Here is a 21,263-nt window from a genome sequence, read left to right as displayed (position 1 = left end):
ACACACAAACAATTTCTAATGATGAAACCTCTACATGCCACTTCTAAAAAACTGAAAACAAAAGTATAAAGAAGATGAGTGTGATGGCACACACCTGTAATCCCAGCACTCTGGGAGGTTGAGGTAGGAGGACTGTAAATTCAAGCCAAGCCCGGGCAACTAAGTGACTTAGCAAGGCAAGATCTAAAATAAAAAAATAAAAAAGGGCTAGCTAGGGTTGTAACTCAGGGCAAACCCTGGGTTCAACTTCAGCAACACCCTTCCAATATACATATCAATATACATATAAACAAAATTGACGAGTTTGATCCCTGGTACCAAAAAAAAAGAAAAAGAAAATTGAATCACTTCTAGTTCAAGCACCAAGGGGAAAATACACAGTTGATATCACAATGTATTTCTACCTGTGGGGCCTTCTAGGCACATGTGTGTACTCAAGTAGCCGACAACCACACTGAAAACAGTTCCTACTATTTCCACATATTATGCCATAAGTATTTCCAGTCTCAAACTTTGTATATCTCTATTGTTAAGTAATTCTCTTATGCCATTCTATCTGTCCTATCCCAGTGACCTGGCCGCCTGAGCTCAGACTTCAGGTTGACCCCTGGCATGCATAATGCTGCATCCCTGAGGACCACTTCTGCTAGCCCTGTGTTGCTGATCCTATCTGCTGTCTTCCTTGGTGCCTGCATCCCAGGGACCCTCACGTGCAGCCACCCCACTAGGAGCCCCGGTGTAGCACAAACCAGGGTACTGCTGACAGAGATCCTGGCAGGGATCTCCACGGTTTCCACTAGTGACTTTCTGGGCCAATAATTCTTGTTGTAAAAAACAAAACAAAACAAAACAAAACAAAAATTTCTTGTTGTAAGGCCTGTTCTGTGCACTAGAAGATACCTAGAAGCATCCCTGGCCTCTACCCACTAGCTGACAGGGTCTTCCCCCTATAAGTACCTCCAAACACTATCAAATGTCTCTGGGGACCAAAAATCACCCAATTGAAAGCCACCAGAGGGGGGAAGGACAGAGCCAAGAGAAGTTGGTGGCCTCATTCTGTTAATACCAATCAAAACACATTATAGATTAAAAACACACAAATGCTCAGAGGAACAAGGAGTGAGGTAACCTCGAGGGTCACACGGCTGACCATGGAGTGTCAGATCCTGTCAACCACCACACTGCACAACATCCTTGCCAGTCTGCCTGCCTTGACCCTCAAATCCCTGCCAGTTGGGGCAGGCCTTTTAGGTTGGGACAGGGGGGAAAGGCCAGGAGGGCCTCTGTCATGTGCTCTATAGCATCCTCTTCTATTGCAAGGTACACTTTACTTGGGTGGCAGCAGCTGTTCTCACAGCGTCTGTCTCTTGGCTGTGCCCATTTCCAAAGCAGGAAAGAAGCTACGCAAGTCACCCCCACAACCCCAGCACCCAGCGCAGACTCAGCCCAAAGCAGGAGCGACTTACCAGTGTCCTGGCGGAACTGGGTCCAGCTGGGGAGGTCAATGATGTATGGGGCCAGCGAGGGGTCAGCCTGGCCTAAGGGGATGCTGTGCGCCAGGCTGCCCAGCCCGAAGCGCTGGCCCTTCTGCTGGACAAACTGCTGCTCAATGTAGCTGCACACAGTGGCACTATAGGGGTGCCAGGTGCTCAGCCCATCCTGCCATTCCCACACAGCCACTGCCACAGGGCTAGGGTACACCTGCGCCAGGGAAGGGACTGGGGCCATGGCCATCTTCCCCAGGACTCTCTCCGCTTGCCCAGACGGCTTCACACTACTCTTGACCGCAGGCTTGGGTTCATCGCCCGAGGCCTCCTGTAGACCTGGAAACAAGACCAACACAGCAGTTACTGAGCAGATTGAGGCCCTGGCATACAGCCTCAGAGGAGGGGAAATTAAAACCCAGCTTTTCCTAACACCTTTTGAGCATTATGAACCAGGTCGAGGATCCCAGCTCTTTGCTCTGACATCCAGGAAGAATTCCAAGGGAGGCCTGCAGCTCCCCTGCCTCTGCAAGTGTTCAGGAAGATGCAGCAGGGTGGATCTGGGATGCTAACCATTAGCCCAGCTTCTATCTATCCCAGTGCCAATGACTCCCCTCCAACCCAACTATTTCCTTTATCCTTTCATACTGTCTGTTCTGTTGTCCTCCAAATCCCTGTGTGGGTAAGGTGACCCTTATTCCCACACAAGGAGTCCAAGTTCCCAGCACCAGTTTGTGAGCTGCAGATTAATACCTGCTGTGCACAGATGAAGAGACAGTATGTTAGGGGGGACCAGGGCTTTTGGGACCCGAAGGGGCAGTGGCACAGCTGGGACTCTAAGCACAGGTTCTGTTCCTCCACAAGTCCAGGCTACCCTAGCAGCATAGCTGACCACAAAGGAGGCCCAGTATTGACATTAGATGCCCCTTTAAAGCTGGGCATGGTGGCACACACCTATAATCCCAGAACTCAGGAGGCTGAAGCAGGAAGATGGCAACTTTGAGCTTAGCCTGGGCAATTTATCAAGACCCTCTCTGCTGGGCGTGATGATGCATGCCCCTTAATCCTAGTACTTGGGAGCCTGGGGCAAGGGGATTGCTGCACGTTTGAGGGCAGCCTGGGCTATATAGTGAGTTCCAGGCCAGCCTGAACTACATAGTGAGACCCTGTCAAAAAAGAAAAAAAAAAGCAGCAGCAGTGGCAGTAGCCCTCTCCCTCTCCTTTCCAGACCTCTACTATGTACATGCATGTGTGACACACATGGGTGTGAAGCCAGGCCCTGCCTTCCCGCCCCGTGAGATGGTAGCAGCCCAGCCAGCCTGCCCATTTACAGCTATGTGACTGGTGCCCAGCAGCAGCCAGGCTGGCGTGTGATCAGTGTCCTAGTCACGCTGGCTCAGAACACAGCTGGGTGGCCATGGGTGATGACACCATAACCTGCGGGCAGCCAGCCCGGCCACTGGAGGTCTGCCAGCCCACCATCACGCGGAAGCCCTGGAGCACAGACTCCTGGAGTGCGAGAACAGGGTCAGACTTACTGACAAACACCAAACATGCTCATCTGCTCCAAGCTTCGCACACTAACAAGGTAGGCATTTCTCCCACCTTAGGACAGGAAACCAAGGCTCAATAAGATGAAGGGACTCACTCAAGGTCACACATGAGCCAGGTGTGGTGGTGCACACCTGTAATACCAGCACTTGGGAGGCTGAGGCAGGAGGATCATCGCAAGTTCTAGGCCAACCTGGGCTACATAGTGAGTTCATCGGCAGCCTCAACTACATGGTGAGACCCTGTCTCAAAAAAAAAAAAAAGGTCACACATCCACTACTACTAAGTGGTCACGCAGAGCGCAAATGTAGGTTAAATGGCTCTCAGGCCCATGTGCTCTGGCAGACTCAGAAAAGTTGAGCGTGGGGTGCATGCCTAGAATCCCACCACTTGGAAGGCTGAGGCAGGAGGATTGAAAGTTCAAGGTCAGCCTGGACTATGCAGTAAGATCCTGTCTAAAGGGGAAGGGGAGTGCTCAGCCTGAACTCTGTCTCAGGCTCCTGTTTAAAGAGGAAGAGGAAGAGAGGCTCACATCCAAGCAGTCACAGCTTTCCCATGCAGGACACCGAGCCAATCAGGACCCTGTTACACAATCACAATGACTTGCTCATAGGCTTGTGGCCAGCAACAAGGCTTCCACTGCTGTCCAGAGACTGCAGTGCCTATGAGGCTTCAATGAGGAGGCCACGGCCATGGCCCTAGAAGGGAGGAGAGTCTGGAGCAGCCAAGGAGAAGAGGAGGTGAGGGCCTGGTGCTGACATGCTTCATACTCACCGCGCCATCTTGACAAGGGTGCCCAGGCTCTCCCAGCTTACTTGCTTTCATTTGAAAGTGAAGACATCAACCTTTATCCTAAGTGCTTTCCATGCAGACAGCAACCACACAGCCCCAGCCCACCACAGCCAGCCAGAAGTCCTGGCCTCCCTTTCCCTGTCTCGTATCCATCCACCACTCCAGTCTGGGTGAGGGGTGGTGGCACAGGGTGCTAATGAGGACACCACAGGCAAACACAGGAGGTGCATCAGGTCTGCTGTGGCCTGCCAAGGCCTCCAAAAGCACCCAGAGCTGCCCAGGATGAGGCGTGGGTGCGCAGGGACGGCTGGCTTAGCTCAGCGCCAGCAATCAGCAGTCTCTGTAACCACATCGAGGTACAACTCAGAGGCCTGGTTTCTGGGCCAATCCTCCTGAGGTGCTGCTCGCCTCTCAGACAGCTGAGGCCTCGAGTACTGTCACCCATCACCAGGTGAACCAACTCCAGAACCCTGTGAAGCAGCCTGGGACACACTCAAGCACTTTGGTACCGGGGATAGAACTTGGGTCCTTGCGCTTGCACAGCAGGCGGTGAAACCACTGAGCTAAATCCCCGGCCAACTCAAGCATTTTGGCTCAAGCTTTCCATGAAGGTATGAGCCCCACAGCCCAGAGTACAGCAGGTCCAGACCCCATGGGAGGACTGGAGACCCAAGAAGAGAGTGACAACAATGTCAGATGGTGTGGTGGCCAGCAGTCCTTTCCAGGTGCTTGCTGTCCCATTCAAAGACTTGGACAGGACAAATGATGAACGCGAACATTTAACGTTTACTTAAGGCAAAAGAAGAAGAAAAAGAAACACAAAAGTGCTCAAGAAAAAAAGGTGCTCTGAAGGAAAAGAGACGATAGTGGGCTAGTGAAAAGGATCACAGCGCCACAAGTTAATGACCACTACCTTCATCACCCATTCCAATGTCAGATCCAGGCTGTCCTATCAAAGACCTGCTTGGGCTGGGGATTTCGTGCAGGGGCACCTAACCTGCCTCGCAAGGGCAAGGTCCTGAGTTCGATCTCCAGTACAGAAAAAAAACAGAATACCTATCAAAGACCCACTTCTGGCACAAGATCAAGCAGGTAGAGGACAGCCTAGCTCTCATGTCAGAATAGGGGATATAAAAGATAGTGATATACGCCTGTAATCCCAGCACTCAGGAGGCTGAGGCAGGAGGACTGCTGCAAGTTTGAGACCCGCCTGGACTATGCAGTGAGTTCAAGGCCAACCTACAATATACAGCAAAACTCTGTTTAAAAAAAAAAGTGGAAATGGGGAAAAAATAAGAACCAAGATGCATTATGTAAAGGTACAATTCCCAATGAGAAATGTAATTGTGTTGTATACCTAAAATGTAGCAATAAAAGAATTTAACAAAACAAAACAAAAAATGGGGCCCGAGATTTAGCTCAGTGGCACTGAGCCTGCCTTGCAAGCACTAGGTCCTGAGTTCGATCCCCAGTACCAAAAAAAATTAAAACACAAGCGCAAGGACCTGAGTTCGATCCCTGGTACAAAAAAAAAAAAAAAATTAAAACAAAACAAAAAAGAAGTGTTCCTTCAGAGCACTTTTTCTTCTTGAGCATTTCTTTTTCTTCTTTTTGCCCTAAGTAAACATTTAACTTCCACATCCACTGACTGTCCTGGCCAATCCTTTGAAAGGGATAACAAAAACCTAGAAAGGACCTCTGGTCACTCCAATACTCAGTAACAAGAAAGCACACAAACCCTCACGACAGCCCATCTCCACCAACACCAAGCCCCTTTCCCTCTGGTACCTGGCAAGTCCCAGGCCTTTCCAAGCAATTTCCTACCCAACCTGAGCCACTGATGCCGAGGTGCCAAGTCCAGGCTTCATCTTCCTTCCATACCAGCCCCAAGCACACACGCACGCCCACCCATCCAGATGCAGCCAGGACATCTTCCTCCCGAGCCCCCTAGCCAACATGGGAAACTCCACCATGTCACTTCACTAGAAGCCACATTCATCCTGGGCCACCCACTGTATGCACTGGATTTAGTCCCCACTGGACCAGGGACTCCCTGAAGGCAGAGCTGGGGCTCACACCAAGCTGGAGCTGCGGCCCTTCAAATGCCCAGCATCACAGGGGAGGACAGGAGAAGGGGCGAAGGCCCTTTGGGGCAGAGGCTGGGCACGCTCACTGGCCAGCCACCCAGCGATTACGCCACCCCAAGTCAGGGAATCCGCTCTCGACACCAGCCTCGGCTGCAGCTCCAAGACCTAATTTGTTTCAGCACCTAATGATGGGGGCCATTTATAGTGTTCTTAATTATGAAAATTATTATTATAATTGGAGGCAAGTTAAACACTCTACAATATGGGAATTCTGTGGGGTTTCTTTGGTTTGGTTTGGTTTTGCTAGGGGTGGAACCCAGTACCTCATATATGCTATATACACACTCCACTACTGAGTTACACACCCCAGCTCCAATACGTCTTTTTCCTTGTTTTCTGGTGACAAAGTCTGACTACATAACCCAGGCTGGCATTAAACTCATGATCCTCTTGCCTTAGCCCACAAATGCTGAGATTACAGATGTACATGTGTTTTGTTTCTTTGTTTTCATGGTACTGGGGATTGAACCCACAGCCTTTATCCCAGGTTTTCCTTTTGTTGTTGTTGTTATTGTTTTTTGAGACAGGGTCATACTATGCAGTTCAGGATGGCCTTGAACTTGTGGTGATCCTCCCACCTCAGCCTCCCCAGTGCTGGAATTATAGGCCTGCACCATCATGACCAGTCTTTTTTTTTTTTGAGATAAGATTGGTAAATTGCCCTGTCTGGACTCAAATTTTCAATCCTCTTGCCTCAGCATCCCAGAGTTCTGGAATGACCAGTATGCATCTCCATGCCTGGATATAATATGGGATTTTTTTTCTTTTTTTTTGAAACAGTGCCTTGCTATGTAGTTCAGATTGGCCTGAAACTCACGGTGATCCTCCTGCCTCAGCCTCCAAAATCCTAGGATTACAGGCGTGTGCCACCATGCCCAGCTTTAATATGGGAATTCTTAAATAAATTAAGGAATATCCCAATGATGGAATATAAAATTTTTTTTTTTAATGTTTAAGAAAAGCTTATGGACTGCTGCCAATACCCTGGTGGAGAAGCTGAGGTCAACATCAAATCTGAAATATTTAAACTATTTCCACAATGCAGACAATGAAGTGCATTGTTGTGGGCGAGGGCGCTGTTGGTAAAACATGTTTCCTGATATCTTATACAACAAACAAATTTCCATCTGAATATGTACCAACAGTTTTTGACAACTATGCAGTCACAGTTATTTCTTTTTTTTTTTTTTTTGGTACCGGGGATCGAACTCGGGTCCTTGCACTTGCGCAGTGGGCGGCGAAACCACTGAGCCAAATCCCCGGCCCAACAACTATGCAGTCACAGTTATGATTGGTGGAGAGTCATATACTCTTGGGCTTTTTGATACTGCAGGACAAGAGGATTATGACAGATTACAACCATTGAGTTATCCACAAACAGATGTATTTCTGGTCTGTTTTTCACTGGTCTCTCCATACTCTTTTGAAAATGTGAAAGACAAGTGGGTGCCTGAGATAACTCACCACTGTCCAAAGACTCCTTTCTTGCTTGTTGGGATCCAACTGATCTCAGAGATGACCCTTCTATTACTGAGAAACTTGCCAAAGACAAACAGAAACCTATCACTCCAGAGACTGCTGAAAAGCTGGCCCAAGGTCTGAAGGCTGTCAACTATGTGGAGTGCTCTGCACTCACACGGAAAGGCCTGAAGAACGTGTTTGATGAAGCAATATTGGCTGCCCTGGAATCTCCAGAACCAAAGAAGAGCTGCAGGTGTGTGCTGCTATGAACATCTCTCCAGATCCCTTTCTGCACAGCTGGTGTCGGCATCAAACTAAAGATTAAAAATTAAAATTCGTTTCTGCAATAATGACAAATGCCCTTTACTACCCACATGCACTCATGTGAGACAAGGCCAACAGGTACGCCCCCTGATCCCTCCCAGTACTAGTTAATTTTGAGTTATTGTGATTGCCAGAAAAGTGATCAGTACTAGGTTTTATTCTGTTGTTTCAAAAAAACTTTTTTTGTTGTTTAAAAAGTAAGGCATGCTTGTGATGACTCTGTAACAGATTAATTTGAGTTGTTGAAGCTGCTCCCTGGTTCCACTTGAGAGTAATCTGGGACATCTTAGATTATTTTTTCCCTTCTTTTTTGGGGGGGTAGTATGTGAGGGGGTTTGTTTTTTGGTCTTGTTTTTTTAATTCATTAACCAGTGGATAGCCCTTAGGGGAGGAGGACAGATTGATTCCACATTCCACTTCCTAGATCTAGTTTAGAAAAATGTATTCCCTACCTGGTGCTCTTAGGAAGGAGTATAGTAAATGCCTCATTTTTTTTTTTTTTGGTACCAGGGATCAAACTCCAGTCCTTGCACTTGCGCAGCAGGCGGCGAAACCAATGACCTAAATCCCCAGACCTGTAAATGCCTCATTTAATAATATACTTTTTTTTAAATTTGGTACCAGGGATCGAACTCAGGACCTGCGCTTGCGAGGCAGGCGGATATACTCCTTTTTGAAAGTTGCCTTTTTTTCTCTCTCCACCCTTGAGTAGATCCAGTACTTGATGAAACTCATGAAAGTGGGTGGAAGCTGTCTTGCCCCTCCTCTATTCTAGGATGCACTTTATATGTGACTGTGACTTTCAAGGAAATTTGTTTGCCACTTGCTAATTTCTTTTTTGAAGTTAATTTTAACTTCTTTTTTTTTTGGTACTGGGGATCAAACTTGGACCTTGTGTTTGCAAGGCAGGCAGCAGCACCACTGAGCTAAATCCCGGGCCCTAATTTTAACTTCTTTCACTGATAAATGAAGAAAAGCATTGCATCTTTTGAAATACACCAAATGGATTGAGTTTGTAATTTAAAAATTTTTCCCGTCAGTCATTGTCTTATATGCTTAGCACAGATTTGCAACTCCATGGTGTTTGGTGTTCCTAGGACCCAGCTGTAGATCTGACACAGAGGAAATACTAGAGGTGGTGCTACAAGGCAGATGCCTGTGGGATGACTGGAGCCCTCTTTCAGGTTGTAAGGATGCACACCTGCTTCATTAAGAGGCTGGGGGTGGACATCACAAGGTCCTGAGTTTGATCCCTGGTACCTCCCCCCCAAAAAAAGCTGGGGGTGGGTGGGGGCGGGGACGAACACTTATAACCTGGGGACCAGCTAGGGGAATCCCCTTATTTGTTTTGCATATGAGGAACTCTATAGCAACAGGTTGAGGCTCTCTAGTTTATCTGGTATTTATCTTTTTTTTTTTTGGTAACGGGGATCAAACTCTGGCCCTTAGCTTTCGAGGCAGGCAGCGGAATCACTGAGCTAAAACCCCACCCTGAGGGTCTCTAGTTTAATAAAAATCATACAAGGAGTCTTATGAAGACTGTTTTACTGTTAATGGAGATTTTATCAGCTTATTTTTGTTGCAGATTCCAGGGTTTAAAAATGTTTAGGTAATTGTTTTCACCTTCCCAAAATCCTAATTCTTGTAGATTTCATTAGTGTTGAACAAATGCTTGCTCATGTCTCAATCTTTGTATATGCATTCTTTTCAGATGTATTAAACAAAAGTCCTTAAAAAAGAAAAGAAAAGAAACGCTTATGATGCTGGGCATGGTAGATAGTAGTGCACACCTGTAATCACAGCACTCTGGGAGGCTGACAAGAGTGATCCCAAGTTAAAACCCAACTTATACAGCTCAAAATAAAAAATAAAGGGAGGGGGGTGAGATATAGCTCTGTAGGTCAGTGAGAAGGCCCTGTATGTAATCCCTTGTACCATCCATCCAAAGGAAGACAGACATGGCAGCACATGTCTGTAATCTCAGCACTTTGGGAGGCTGAGGCAGGAGAATCCCAAGTTTGAGCCTAACCTGGGCAACTTGCTTAGTGAGACTCTCTCAAAAATGTTTTAAAAAGGGCTGGGGAGGGCCAGGGATTGAGCTCAGTGGTCCCGCCACCTGCCTCGTAAGCACAAGGTCCTGAGTTTGATCCCTGGTACCAAAAAAAAAAGGGCTGGGGATACAGGTCAATGAAATCAATGCAAAGACCCTGGGTTCAATCCCCAACACTGGAAAAAAAAAAAAGCCTATGAAAAGCTTGAGGACCTGACGTAATGCTCATGACAAGTCAGAAGCACAGAAGATTTAGCTACACACATACACTAAGCTGTCAGGCAGTGGGTGTGCCACTGACCAGGTGGAACACTCACTCTCCCTGGTGTTTCTTTTCTGGTACCAGGGATAGAACTCTGGACCTTGCTAAATCCCCTGCCCTGTTTCTGTCATCTTGCTCTACTAGCCCTCACTCAGCCACCCTCGAAGGCAGCAATTTATCCCTATTTTACAGGCAAAGGAAGGCCCAAAGAGATTTAAATATTTATCCAAGGTCAAGCATCCAAATGTCAAACCATAAAGCACATGTTCTATTCAGATAAGCTCAATTTTTCAAAGGCTGCAGAGGGGACCATGGTGGTAGAATGCCTGCCTAACAGACTCCAGGGTTTCATCCCCAAACCCGCAAAAATAAATAAGTAGGTTCTAAAGAATAATCAAATGTACTAAGAGTGATGGAATTATGAGACAGTTTTTCTTTACCTCTTTCTGTACTTGTAAATGTTATACAATGATCATATTCTTTTTTATGATCAGACCTAAGTTATTAAAAAAAAAAAAAAAAGCCAACAACTTTGTCCAGGGGAAAAAAAATCCTGCTTCAGCAGACTTATCCATAAATCCTCATGTGCTACAGGAGAGACATTTTCATACAAAAGAAAAACACTGGGCTGAGCATGGTGGCACACACCTGTAATCCCAGCACTCTAAGGGCCAGGGAGTTAGCTCAGTGGTTCCAGCACATGCCCTGAAAGTGCAAGGACCCAAGTTCAATCCCCGGTACCCCCCCAAAAAAAAAGAAAAAGAAAAAGAATGAAAGAACGAACGAACGAACGAACGAACGAACGAACGAACGAAAGAAAGAAAGAAAGAAAAAGGGATTACCCAGCACTCTGGAGGCTGAGGCAAGAGGATCACCGAGAGTTCAAGGCCAGCCTGGGCTACATAGTGAGAGTTCAAAGCCAGCCTGAATGATACAGTGAGATCCTATCTCAAAAAAGGAGGGGAGGGGAGGGGAGAAAAGAGTTATAGGGTATCTAAGAATCCCCACCCCCTTTCCTGGGATGGAACCCAGGACCGTCCTCCTCATGCTAGGCAGGCACTCTACCACTGGGCTGCATCCTCAGCTCCTTCAGGTCTTTCTGTTCCCAGACTGAGACAACTTTTAGAACAAGACTTGAGCTGGTATGAGGAGCTGGGTGAGCACATCCCTCCCAACCTCAAGCATGGAGTGAGACAGCCACACAGATTCCACCAGTTGGTTGCTGGGAAGGTGGCCCTGAAAGTGGACTTAAATGGATTCTCAACTCAGACTGAGAAATGGTCCTTTACTGGTCCTCAGACTGCACTATTTTCAGCTTGCCACTGCATGAGCCCATTCCATCCCTCCAAACCCTCCACAATCTAATGGTTGGGCCAGCAGGCAGGTCCAGCCCTCACTCACTGTCCTGGCTGTCTGTTCTGGCTCTGTTCTCCCACTTGAGGCAGTTCCGCCCCTCTCTAGGTTCTCTGACTCACCAGGCTGCCTGCACTTTCTATCTAGTCTCTAAGAAGCAGGAGCTACTCCCAGCCACCTGGGAGGCTGAGGCATGGGCAGTGACTGAGCCCAGGAGTTCAAGGTCAGCCTGGGCAACATAGGAGCCCCTGACTCAACAACAAAACCAATAGCAGAAACCCTTTCCCAATTCCACAACATGCCATTCATCACAAGCAAGACACACAAAACCAGGGCGCTCTTCAGGTGGTGGCAGTTCCCACTTCTCTTCAAGAGGCCCCTGAGGTTCCGTTGAAGGAGGGTTCTGGGCTTGGGATGGAGCTCCAGGGAGCAGCACTTGCCTAGCACGGCAGAGGCCCTGGGCTCCACGCCCAGCACTGAGAGAAAAAGGAAAAAAAAAAAAGAAGCTTCTGAGGAGCTTGGAGTGAAAACAAACTCCACCAAACGACTTCTAGAACTGCTTCTACCTTTGATTCCACAAACCAGGGCTGGATTTTCTAAACTCAACCTACTCACTTGTCAAGTCCTCTTTTCTAAGCTGCCTCTCCTTCCGGTACTTTCCAAAAGCCTGGCCCTGAAACTGCACACACCAGCAGCTGACACCGTGAGCCTAGGCTGTGAGCAAAACACGACCTTCACAGACCTGCGGCACTCACAGGCCCCTGGTGGGAAGTCTCTCCAAAGCCCTGGAAAAGCCGAATCTCATGTACGAATTTAGCAAAAAAACCAAAGAAATTCTACTGTGGTAGAAATTTTGTTTATAAAATACAAGTCTGCCAACCATAGTGGTGCGCACTTATAATCCTAGCACTCTGGGAGGCTGTGGCAGGGAGAGTCACCAGTTCAAGCCCAGCCTGGGCAACTTATAGAAACCTTGTCTCAAAATAAAAAATTAAAAAATAGGCAGGGGATGTAGCTCACTGGGAAAACCCTGGGTTCAATCCCCAGTACTCCCCACCAAAAAAAAGTTAAACACAATGGAAGATATTTTTGCACTGCAAAAGTAATTTGAGTCCTCAATGCTGACAACAGCTGAGCCAGACTTCACACTGCCGAGAAGGATGAAACCTTTCTGTGGGTCAGGGCTGTGTGTGCTTGCTTAACTCTACCAGGCCCTGTGTTTTATCCCCAGGACTCCAAATAAAGGCTTAAGGAGACCATAGGAAAATATTCACAACAGCACTATTGGTATGTAAATAAGCACAGAGAAAATCCAATAGAAGCTGGCCAACATATGATGCACACTTGCGATCTTAATGCTCGGGAGGCCGAGGCAGGAGGATCACTGCAAGTTCAAGGCCAACCTCATCTACACGATGAGTTCAAGGCCAGCATAAACTTCATAGTGAGACTTGTCTCAAAGAAAACTCAATAGAAATGTAATAAAATACTGTATTAACAACTGCTGTCTTTGAGTGGAAAAACCATACAAGACCTTTAACTCTTTTTTTTGGTAAGACACAGTCTCGGTTTCATTATGTAGCCTGGCCTTGAAGTCACTAAGCAGCCCATGCTGGCCTTGAACTCATGGCAATCCTCCTGCCTCAGCCTCCCAAGAGCTAGAATTACAGGTGTGCATCATCATGCCTGTTTAACTTTTTATACCTTATATCTGAACTTGTGTGTGTGTGTGTGTGTGTGCACGCGCGTACTGGGGAGTGAACCCAGGACCCCATGCATACTAAACACACGCTCTTACAGTGGCTGGACCCCAGCTTCTGACATTTTTTAAAAGTGAGAAAGTACTAACTTCTGTTATTGGGGGATGTGTCTTTAAAATGCTAAGGGCTGGGCCAGGGATTTAGCTCAGTGGTTTCACCAGGCGCAAGGACCAGAGTTCGATCCCCGATACCAAAAACAAAACAAAACAACAATAAAATGCTAAGGGTTGGGGATGTAACTCGGTGGTACAGCATTTGTTTAGCATGTACAAGAGGCCCTGGATTCAACCCCTAGCAGCTTAAAAAAAAAATCACTAGGGCCAGGGATTTAGCTCAATGGTTTCGCCGCCTTGTGCATAAGCACAAGGACCCAAACTCAATCCCCAGTACCAACAACAACAACAACAACAACAAAAATCACTAGCCAGACATGGTGGCACATGCCCAGTAATCTAAGATAGTGGGGAAACTCAGGCAGGAAGATGGAATCTTCAGCCCAGCCTGAGCAATTTATCGAGACTCTCAAAATAAAAAATTAAAAAAGGGCTGGGGATGGAGCTCCATGTATAACCCTGGGTTTAATATCCAGTATTGCAAAGAAAAACAAAAATCATAACCACTACCAAACCAAATCAACATCACACCTCTGTTCCTGCCAGCATTACTTTAAATGGCTACTGTTCCAGCAGGTTTTCAGTAACAATAGGCCCTGTCAACTTACCAGGGCACCTCCTTATGAACAGACACATCTCTCAAACCTGAGTTCTAAGAAAACGTGAAAAACAAACACCCAGGTGCCTAAGGATGACACTAGTTCTGTGAGCCTGGCAAGATGGGTCTTTGGTCCTTTTTTAATTTATTTTTTTTGGTGCTGGGGACCATACCCAGGGCCTTGGAGTGCTGAGCAAGGCTCTACCACTCTGCAACACCCCTAGCCTATCTCTTGAGAAGAGACAGCTGAAGCCAATGTCACCCAGACCTCCGCTTGGGAATAAACATGGTGAGTTTGCTGCACACTATGGGGCTAGGAGGGAAGTGGGAGGGGGACCAGAAAGCCAGGGCCAGGCCCCAGCAAGCCCCAATTCCCTCATGTGCAGCCAGCTCTTCCAGAACCAAGGACCTGCGGCTTGGCTTCATGGAGAGAGTACTTGGACTCCCTGCTGGGAAAAAGTGGGCAAAGCCCTGGTTCTCAAGCCTAACCGAGGGAGCAGAGGGTGCAGCAGTGGGCATGACGGCAGTAACAGCAATGGCCTTGTGGCAAGGGCTTCCCAGGCACCTGGCTTCTAAATGTATTTGCTGGATTCTCACAATGGGGGTCAGGGGTACCTCCACTTTTACTGAGAAAAATGAGGCAAAAGAAAAGAAGCAACTTGCCCAGGAACACACAGGGACAAAGCAAACCTGCATCTGTTTCCAGGCTCCTTCCCTACCAAGACAGAGGGCTCACAGGTGCTGAACAGGTTGGCCAGCAGATGAGGATCTGCTTTGCAGTACCAGGGAAGGAACCAGGGCCTGGCGCACACCAGGCAAGCACTCCACACACACTGAGCTACACCCCCGCCCTTCAGATGTTTTGTTTGGCCTACGCAGTTTGTTTTTTTAATTGAGCCAGCATTTAAATACTGGAATATTAACTAGTTAAAAGAAAAAAATCCAGATTTCCAGCTTCTCTAGAAAACCAAAGATGGCAACATTCGTAGGCTGATCTAGTCCCACTACTCACCTGGCAACCTCAGGCTGGCTGTCCCACAGTGTGGCTGGGACCCACTCTCTGGGTTACCACAGATCCCACTACTGCCTATTGGGGTACAGTGGGGTGGGGCCAGCAAAACCTTTCCTGTAAAGGACCAAAAAGCAACTACTCAATTCTGCCACTGCATGGCAAAAGATATATAAACCGGGCCAGGGATTTAGCTCAGTGGTTCCAGCGCCTGCCTCACAAGCGCAAGGTCCCGAGTTTGATCCCTGGTACCAAAAAATACATACATATATAAAATATATATTTTAAAAAAAAAATATATATATATATATACCAACAGAAGTAGTTGCATTCCAGTAAATCTTTATGAAGAAAAACAAGGGTGGAATATGGCCCATGGGCCATGACTTGCAGACCCCCACGCTGTCTCCCCGACATCTAACACTGGGCTCCCACTCTCCTGAGGTTGTGCAATCCTCCTCTGAACCTGTGTCTGTTGGTAAGTGGGCTCCTGACGACCCTTGCCGGTGACACAGCCTGGCCCCTGAAGACAGGTCGACTTTTATCCAATACCTAAGGAGGAAAGCTGGGGGCCAGTGGCAGGGCAGATGGCTGGCCAGCAGGGCCCACCCCCAGGGGCCCCAAGGGCTGGCAGAGCCACATCAAGCGTTGGTAACTTGCTCTTCCTCAGGCACTCCGGCCCTGTTCTACCTCTCTCCCTTCTCTCCACTCCCCCTGGACCCTCAGTAAGACCCCACACAGATCACCCACATCTATATCTTCACCAGGCCCTGACTCACCCCTCAAACTCATTTGGACCTCCTGGTGGTAGGAGACTTGGCCCAGAGGTTTCAGGCCTTTCACACCCCACTGAGAATGTCCATCCCATGAGGCCACTTTCTCATCTCTTCCTTCCCAGCTTGCGCCTAGCTGCCCTGTGAAATCTTTCCTGTACTCACTCCTGTCATGCAGGGAGAAGTTGACACTTCTAACCAATTAAAGCTCATGTGACATCTGTGTGCAAAATAGCTATCTGTCCCCTTCACCAAAAGTCAAGTTCCTTAAAGGCAAAGACTATGTTTAGAAAATAACCATTCAAATAAGACACAGAACACTGAATATAAACTTTTAAATTGGGGCCGGGATCTAGCTCAGTGGCACCACGCCTGCCTCATAAGCACAAGGTTGTGGGTTCAATCCCCAGTAACAACAACAAAAAAAGGAATAGTTGATCAACTGGATGAGGTGGTGTAAGCCTGTAATCCCAGCACTCAGGAGGCTGATGCAGGAGGATTGCCAAGAGTTCAAGGCCAGCTTGGGCTACATAGTGAGATTAAGGCCAGTCTGAAGTACATAGTGACACAATGAGACCCTGTATCAAAAAGATTAAAAAAAAACAACAACCAAGAATGGTTGGTCAACAAACCACATGTGGTTGGAAAAAACTTACAAGCTGGGAGAAGATATATGCATTATACATGAAGGACTAAAATCCACAGTATAAAGACAGTTCCTGCAAATTCATTTTTTAAAAAAAGCACCAAGAAGCCCACAGAAAAACTGACAATGAACAAATATTTCAAAAAACAAGAACAAATATTTCACAGGAAACACACAAATGTTCAACACAATTCAGGGACCTAGAAATCAAGGTCCTTGATCCCAATTTACATCCATTCAATTGGCCAAAACAGAAGTCTGCCAACAACACATGTCGGTGTGCATGTGAAGTGGAAAGTGGTACAAGCTCTGCACCAAACAGCACAGCTGTGCCTATCAGAACCGAGCACCTGTTTACTCTAGAACCCAGCAAAATGTCACCCCTAAGTTTATATTTCTGCCTGTGTATGAGAAGAGACACACATGGGAATGTTCAGGGCAGGATGACTGAAGTAACAAAAACCCAGAAATAACTAATAGCCCATCAGGGGATGATCAAATGGGGTTCCTACCATGGACTATTATTCAGTGGCAGAAACAAATGAACTGGATAACATGAAATAATATGTATAAAACCTACCGATATTTTTTACTTTCTTATAAATACCCAGATGTATATATACAACTATATAAAAATGAAAGCAAGGGGAAAATGGTTGATGAGAATAGAAAGGAAGCTCAAAGGAAGTGATCAGATGTACAATTTTGTTTCAAGACCCTAGCTTTTATTCTGGGTGGCTGAACTGCCAAGGCCTACATATTCATTAAAAAGAACAGACTAGGGGGCCAGGGATTTAGCTCAGTGGTTCCTCCGCCTGCCTCACAAGCACAAGGTCCGGAGTTCGATCCCTGGTACCAAAAAATAAAAGAACAGACTAAAGAAAAGCAGGCCAGGTGTAAACACTAATGTATGTGTATTAATCTAGTTCTCGGTTTACCTGATAAAACAAACACTAATGAGATGGTTTAATACACCTTTATTCTTCAAGTGCCAAACTCCAGCCCTGGCATACAGAGCTTCACTGGGCATCTGTGGAATGAACACCTTTTCTCCCCAACCCATGGCCTCATTTCCTGCTGGCCTCTTAAGTACCTTCAAATTGTCTGAAGCCAAACTAATTTTCCTTCCAATTCTCCATCTCCCCTTGGATTTCCTGGCTCTACTGTATCTTAGGCAGCCAGGAAAAAAACCCAGAGATTCCTGCTCCTCCTCAACCTTTCTGCCCACAGCCCCGCAGCTGCCAGGGCCTGCTCGCTCCTCTCCTCTGCATCTCAAGCCTCGGAGCATCTGGTTGGGACCTCCATACCCCTTATGTTAATGCACACTCCCTCCCAGATGGCTCCAACTCCCATCTCTCCTAGTCCCTCTCAGACACAGGTGCAAGACTGCGCTTCCTCAAGTACAAGGGTGGGTAAGTGCTCTACCACTGAGCTACAGTCCCAGCCTGTGCCCAGGCCTAATTTAAATATCACCTCTATCCCTTGATGGGACCAAAAGAAAGAAAATTCCTCTTAACTTCCACAGCATTCTGTCTGTCCTTCATAGCTCTCTATGTCCATTTTCTTTTGTTTTGTTTTGTTTTTGGTGGTACTGAGATCTGAACCTAGGACCTTGTACATGCTAGATGAGCATAAGGTCTACTACTGTTCTACACCCCCAACCTTATTTTAAATTTTATTTTGAGGTAGGATCTTGCTAAACTGCTCAGGCTGGCCTCGAACTCCCCATCCTCCTTCCTCCACCTGCCAAGCAACTGGATTCTAGGCATGTGCCATGTGACCAGCTGTTTTTCTCCTCACCTAGACTAGAACAATTGAGGGCAAAAGCTCTCATCAACCCCTCCGCTACCAGAAGCTGGCATGGCACAGATATCACAGAATAAACCAATCTAATCCATTCCACTTGCCAGCCATCGAGCTCCTTTAAGATGCCCTTTATGGAATTCTGCTAAAATCCTCCTGCTCCCCAGACCCTTGTTATCTGTTTTGGGTTGCTATACCAGAACACCTGATGCTGGGAAATTTATAAAGTAAAGAGACTTATTTGGCTAATGATTCTGATGGCCAGAGGGTCCAAAGAACATGGCACCAAGGCCCTGAGGTATCATCACATGACAGCAAAGTGGCCAACCATGTGGGGTGACCTCCCTTTATATCAACCAGCTCTCTGGAGAACTAATTCACTCTTGGGAGACCTAACCCACTCCACAGACCAGTATTAATCCCTTCATCAGAGTAGAGGCCTGTGACCTAATTATCTTCCATTAGGCTCCACAGCTCCCTCCCTCCTGCCCTCTCTTTTTTTTGGGGGGGGGGGTACCAGGGATCAAACTCGGGTCCTTATGCTTGCAAGGCAGGCGGTGGAACCACTGAGCTAAATCTCCAGCCCCCTTCCTCTCTTTTCAATACAGTACTAGGGATTGAACCCAGGGAACACTGAGCTATTTACTTAGCCTTTTTAAAATTTTCAGTCTTGGGCCAGGGATTTAGCTCAGTGGTTTCACTGCCTGCTGCGCAAGCTCAATCCCTGGTACCAGAAAAAAAAAAAAAAAATTCAGTCTTGCTAAATTGCCTCTGCTGGCCTTGAGCTTGAAATTCTGCTGCCTAGGCCTCCTAAGTAGCTAGAATTCCAACTGTACACCACCGAGCCTAATCTTTTAAAGGTTCCACACCTCACTACCATCACAGTGGGGACCAAGCTTCCAGCATATGAGCCACAGCACTGGGAGACAAGCCACACCACTGGGTGTGGCCCCCTAAACCCTCCACTCTGTCTTCTGCCCACCATTCCAGGCGCCTCTCCCCCACACCCACTCTTGCTGCTCTAGCCAGAGCTACTTACAGTGGTCCAGCCCTGTCCCAATAGCTTCATGACTTTGCAAATGTTCCTCTGCCAAGCTTTCTCTCTCTCTCTGTTTTTTTGTTTGTTTTTGCAGTACTAGGCCTCAAACTCAGAGTGATCCTCCTGCTTCAGCCTCCCAAGTGCCGGGATTACACTACGACACTGGCCCTCGATAGCTCTGCTACCTCCTCCCAAAAGAGGAAGACTTTGTCCTGTGATTCCCCCAGCTCCACACACATAGCACTGACAACACCTTGTCACTGACTGTGATGCATCTGTCTTTCCACAACCACAAGTTCCCAGAAGATGGAGATTTTGTCTGGCACCCAGTAGTAGATGTCTGTGCAACCAAAGAAAGGGAATTTCCAGTTCAAATGCAGAAATCGTGACTTAGGTCCTCCGTCCCATTAAGCATGTCTTAAAGTGAGAAGCATCCTCTAAAACTGGTTAGACAGGAGAAGCTGTTGGCGAGAAGCCACTAGAATTTATTTGCCACAGCTGGCAATCAACAATCAACTCCCAGGGCTCACTTTCATCCTGGAGTCCTCGGATGCCATCCTCCCGAGAGCCTACCTTCCCTATTGAAAGCCAGACTGAGAAGGCAGCAAGATAAACTCCCTGTGGCTCTCACCTTGTCTCTCCAGAAAGCTGGCAACAAACCATCCCTTCCGATGCAGACACCAGATCCTTAGGAGGAATAACTTGTTTAAGTTCCCATCTTGATATGAAAAGCAAACAACAAAAACTGGGCAAATCTGAAGGGCTTGCTTTGCTGACTCAGCGACACAAATCCCAACGCACCTTTGCCAACGAGAAGATGATCAGGTTTTAAATTGAAAAACAGCAAGCAGTGAGTGAAAACGAGTGCACAGATGTTGGATCTGTGTGCTGTGGCTGGGGACTGGAAATTACCAGATTTATTTTCCAACACCCTGGGCAGAGCAGAAGGTATGATAGTCTTTCTCAGCCCACTCAACAATCAAGGGGGTGCATAAAACAATCGGAGCCTTTCCCAGAAAGGCCTAACAGGACTTCAGAGGCCAGACTGCAGCGTAGGAATCCTGGAAATCAATACACCAGACAGGGTAAAAATTTGGCCAAGGTCACACAGCAAATGAACAAAAAGGCCTAGTTACCTAGTCAGCTTAAGCCAGTCCTGATCCTGGCTGCCAGAAAATCTACTTTCTAAAATTGTTGAGGCACGAGGATGGCATTCAGAAATATTTTGAGTTTCTTAAAAGTCCACGCCTCTGTACACATCTTATTTCCAACGCTTGTGGCACGTAGGGAAGTGAAGCCAACGCTGGAGAGGTCGGCAGCTGGCTCAGAAAGACGAATAAAAATCCTCTTCGGCATTACGTACCCCTCCAAATGACCCAGGACCTCAGACGATAGCAGCTTCCGGCAAGGCGGACCCCATTTGAGAGGAGAGAAGCAGAGTTGGGAGGCAAACTCTTCTAAAGTACATCCCCTGGCCCGGTGAGTCCTCCACCTGGACGCCGAGCGGAGCGGAACCCGCACCCTAGCCAGGGAGCACGGTGACAATATCCTGACAACCCAGGTCCTGTGAGACCCAAACTCTCAGAGGTCCCCCTCCCCAGGCGACTCCATCAGCCCCCTCCCCGAGGCTCCCACTCCGACAGCACCCTGTCTTGTCCGCAGCCCCTGGTGCTCCCCCCGCCGACTTACAACCTCAGGACCTCGGGCCAGTCCTCCCCATTCCCCGGGACCCCAGGGCTGCCCTCCCTCCCGCCCGGCCCAGCCCTCCCTCTCTCCCTCGCCCCTTTCCGGTCCCAGCTCGGTTTGGCGTCCCCTCGCTACCCTTGCCTCAGGACTCAAGCCCTGGCGACGAACAGGTGGCCTGACCCCTCTCACCGAGACCAAGGAGGCCGAGGTAACAGGCTGAGGGTACCGCCGCGCTCGGTCTGCAGCTCTGATCCGGCCTGAGTAAAGCTCCGGCTGGGACTCCCACTCCAAGCGGGAGTCGCAGCCGGAGTGAAACTCAGCGTCGCAGCTTCCGAGCACTATGCTGCGCATGCCCTGGCCGCGGGGCCTTCTGGGAACTGTAGTTCCGGTGGGGGCGGGGCGAGGTCCCGGC

General features: G+C 47.9%; 1 protein-coding gene and 1 pseudogene across 13 annotated transcripts in view; one reads left to right on the top strand and one right to left on the bottom strand.

The window, feature by feature from the left end:
- Dtx2 (deltex E3 ubiquitin ligase 2) overlaps positions 1-21,205 on the bottom strand; it is a 42,330-nt gene extending 21,125 nt beyond the window's left edge. For 3 of the 13 annotated variants that reach the window (XM_087196301.1, XM_087196299.1, XM_087196302.1), the window contains exons 1-3: positions 20,302-20,714; positions 19,797-20,226; positions 1,467-1,823 (exon numbers count right to left, since the gene is read on the bottom strand). In XM_087196301.1, the coding sequence (XP_087052427.1) occupies positions 1,467-1,734 (268 nt within the window). In that variant the 5' untranslated portion in view covers positions 1,735-1,823; positions 19,797-20,226; positions 20,302-20,714. The other 10 variants (XM_004840106.3, XM_087196300.1, XM_087196303.1 and 7 more) reach the window with 8 other exon arrangements.
- LOC147822643 (cell division control protein 42 homolog) lies at positions 6,976-7,742 on the top strand (annotated as a pseudogene).
- Positions 21,206-21,263: the final 58 nt, after the last annotated feature.

Source organism: Heterocephalus glaber, unplaced genomic scaffold (genome assembly GCF_053883595.1).
Source record: "Heterocephalus glaber isolate CG9 unplaced genomic scaffold, H.glaber_assembly_v1.0 deba00001610, whole genome shotgun sequence".
In the NCBI taxonomy this organism is placed as follows: domain Eukaryota; kingdom Metazoa; phylum Chordata; class Mammalia; order Rodentia; family Bathyergidae; genus Heterocephalus; species Heterocephalus glaber.
The sequence above is the reverse complement of the archived record's forward strand: the minus strand, read 5'-3'. Positions and strand labels throughout refer to the sequence as shown.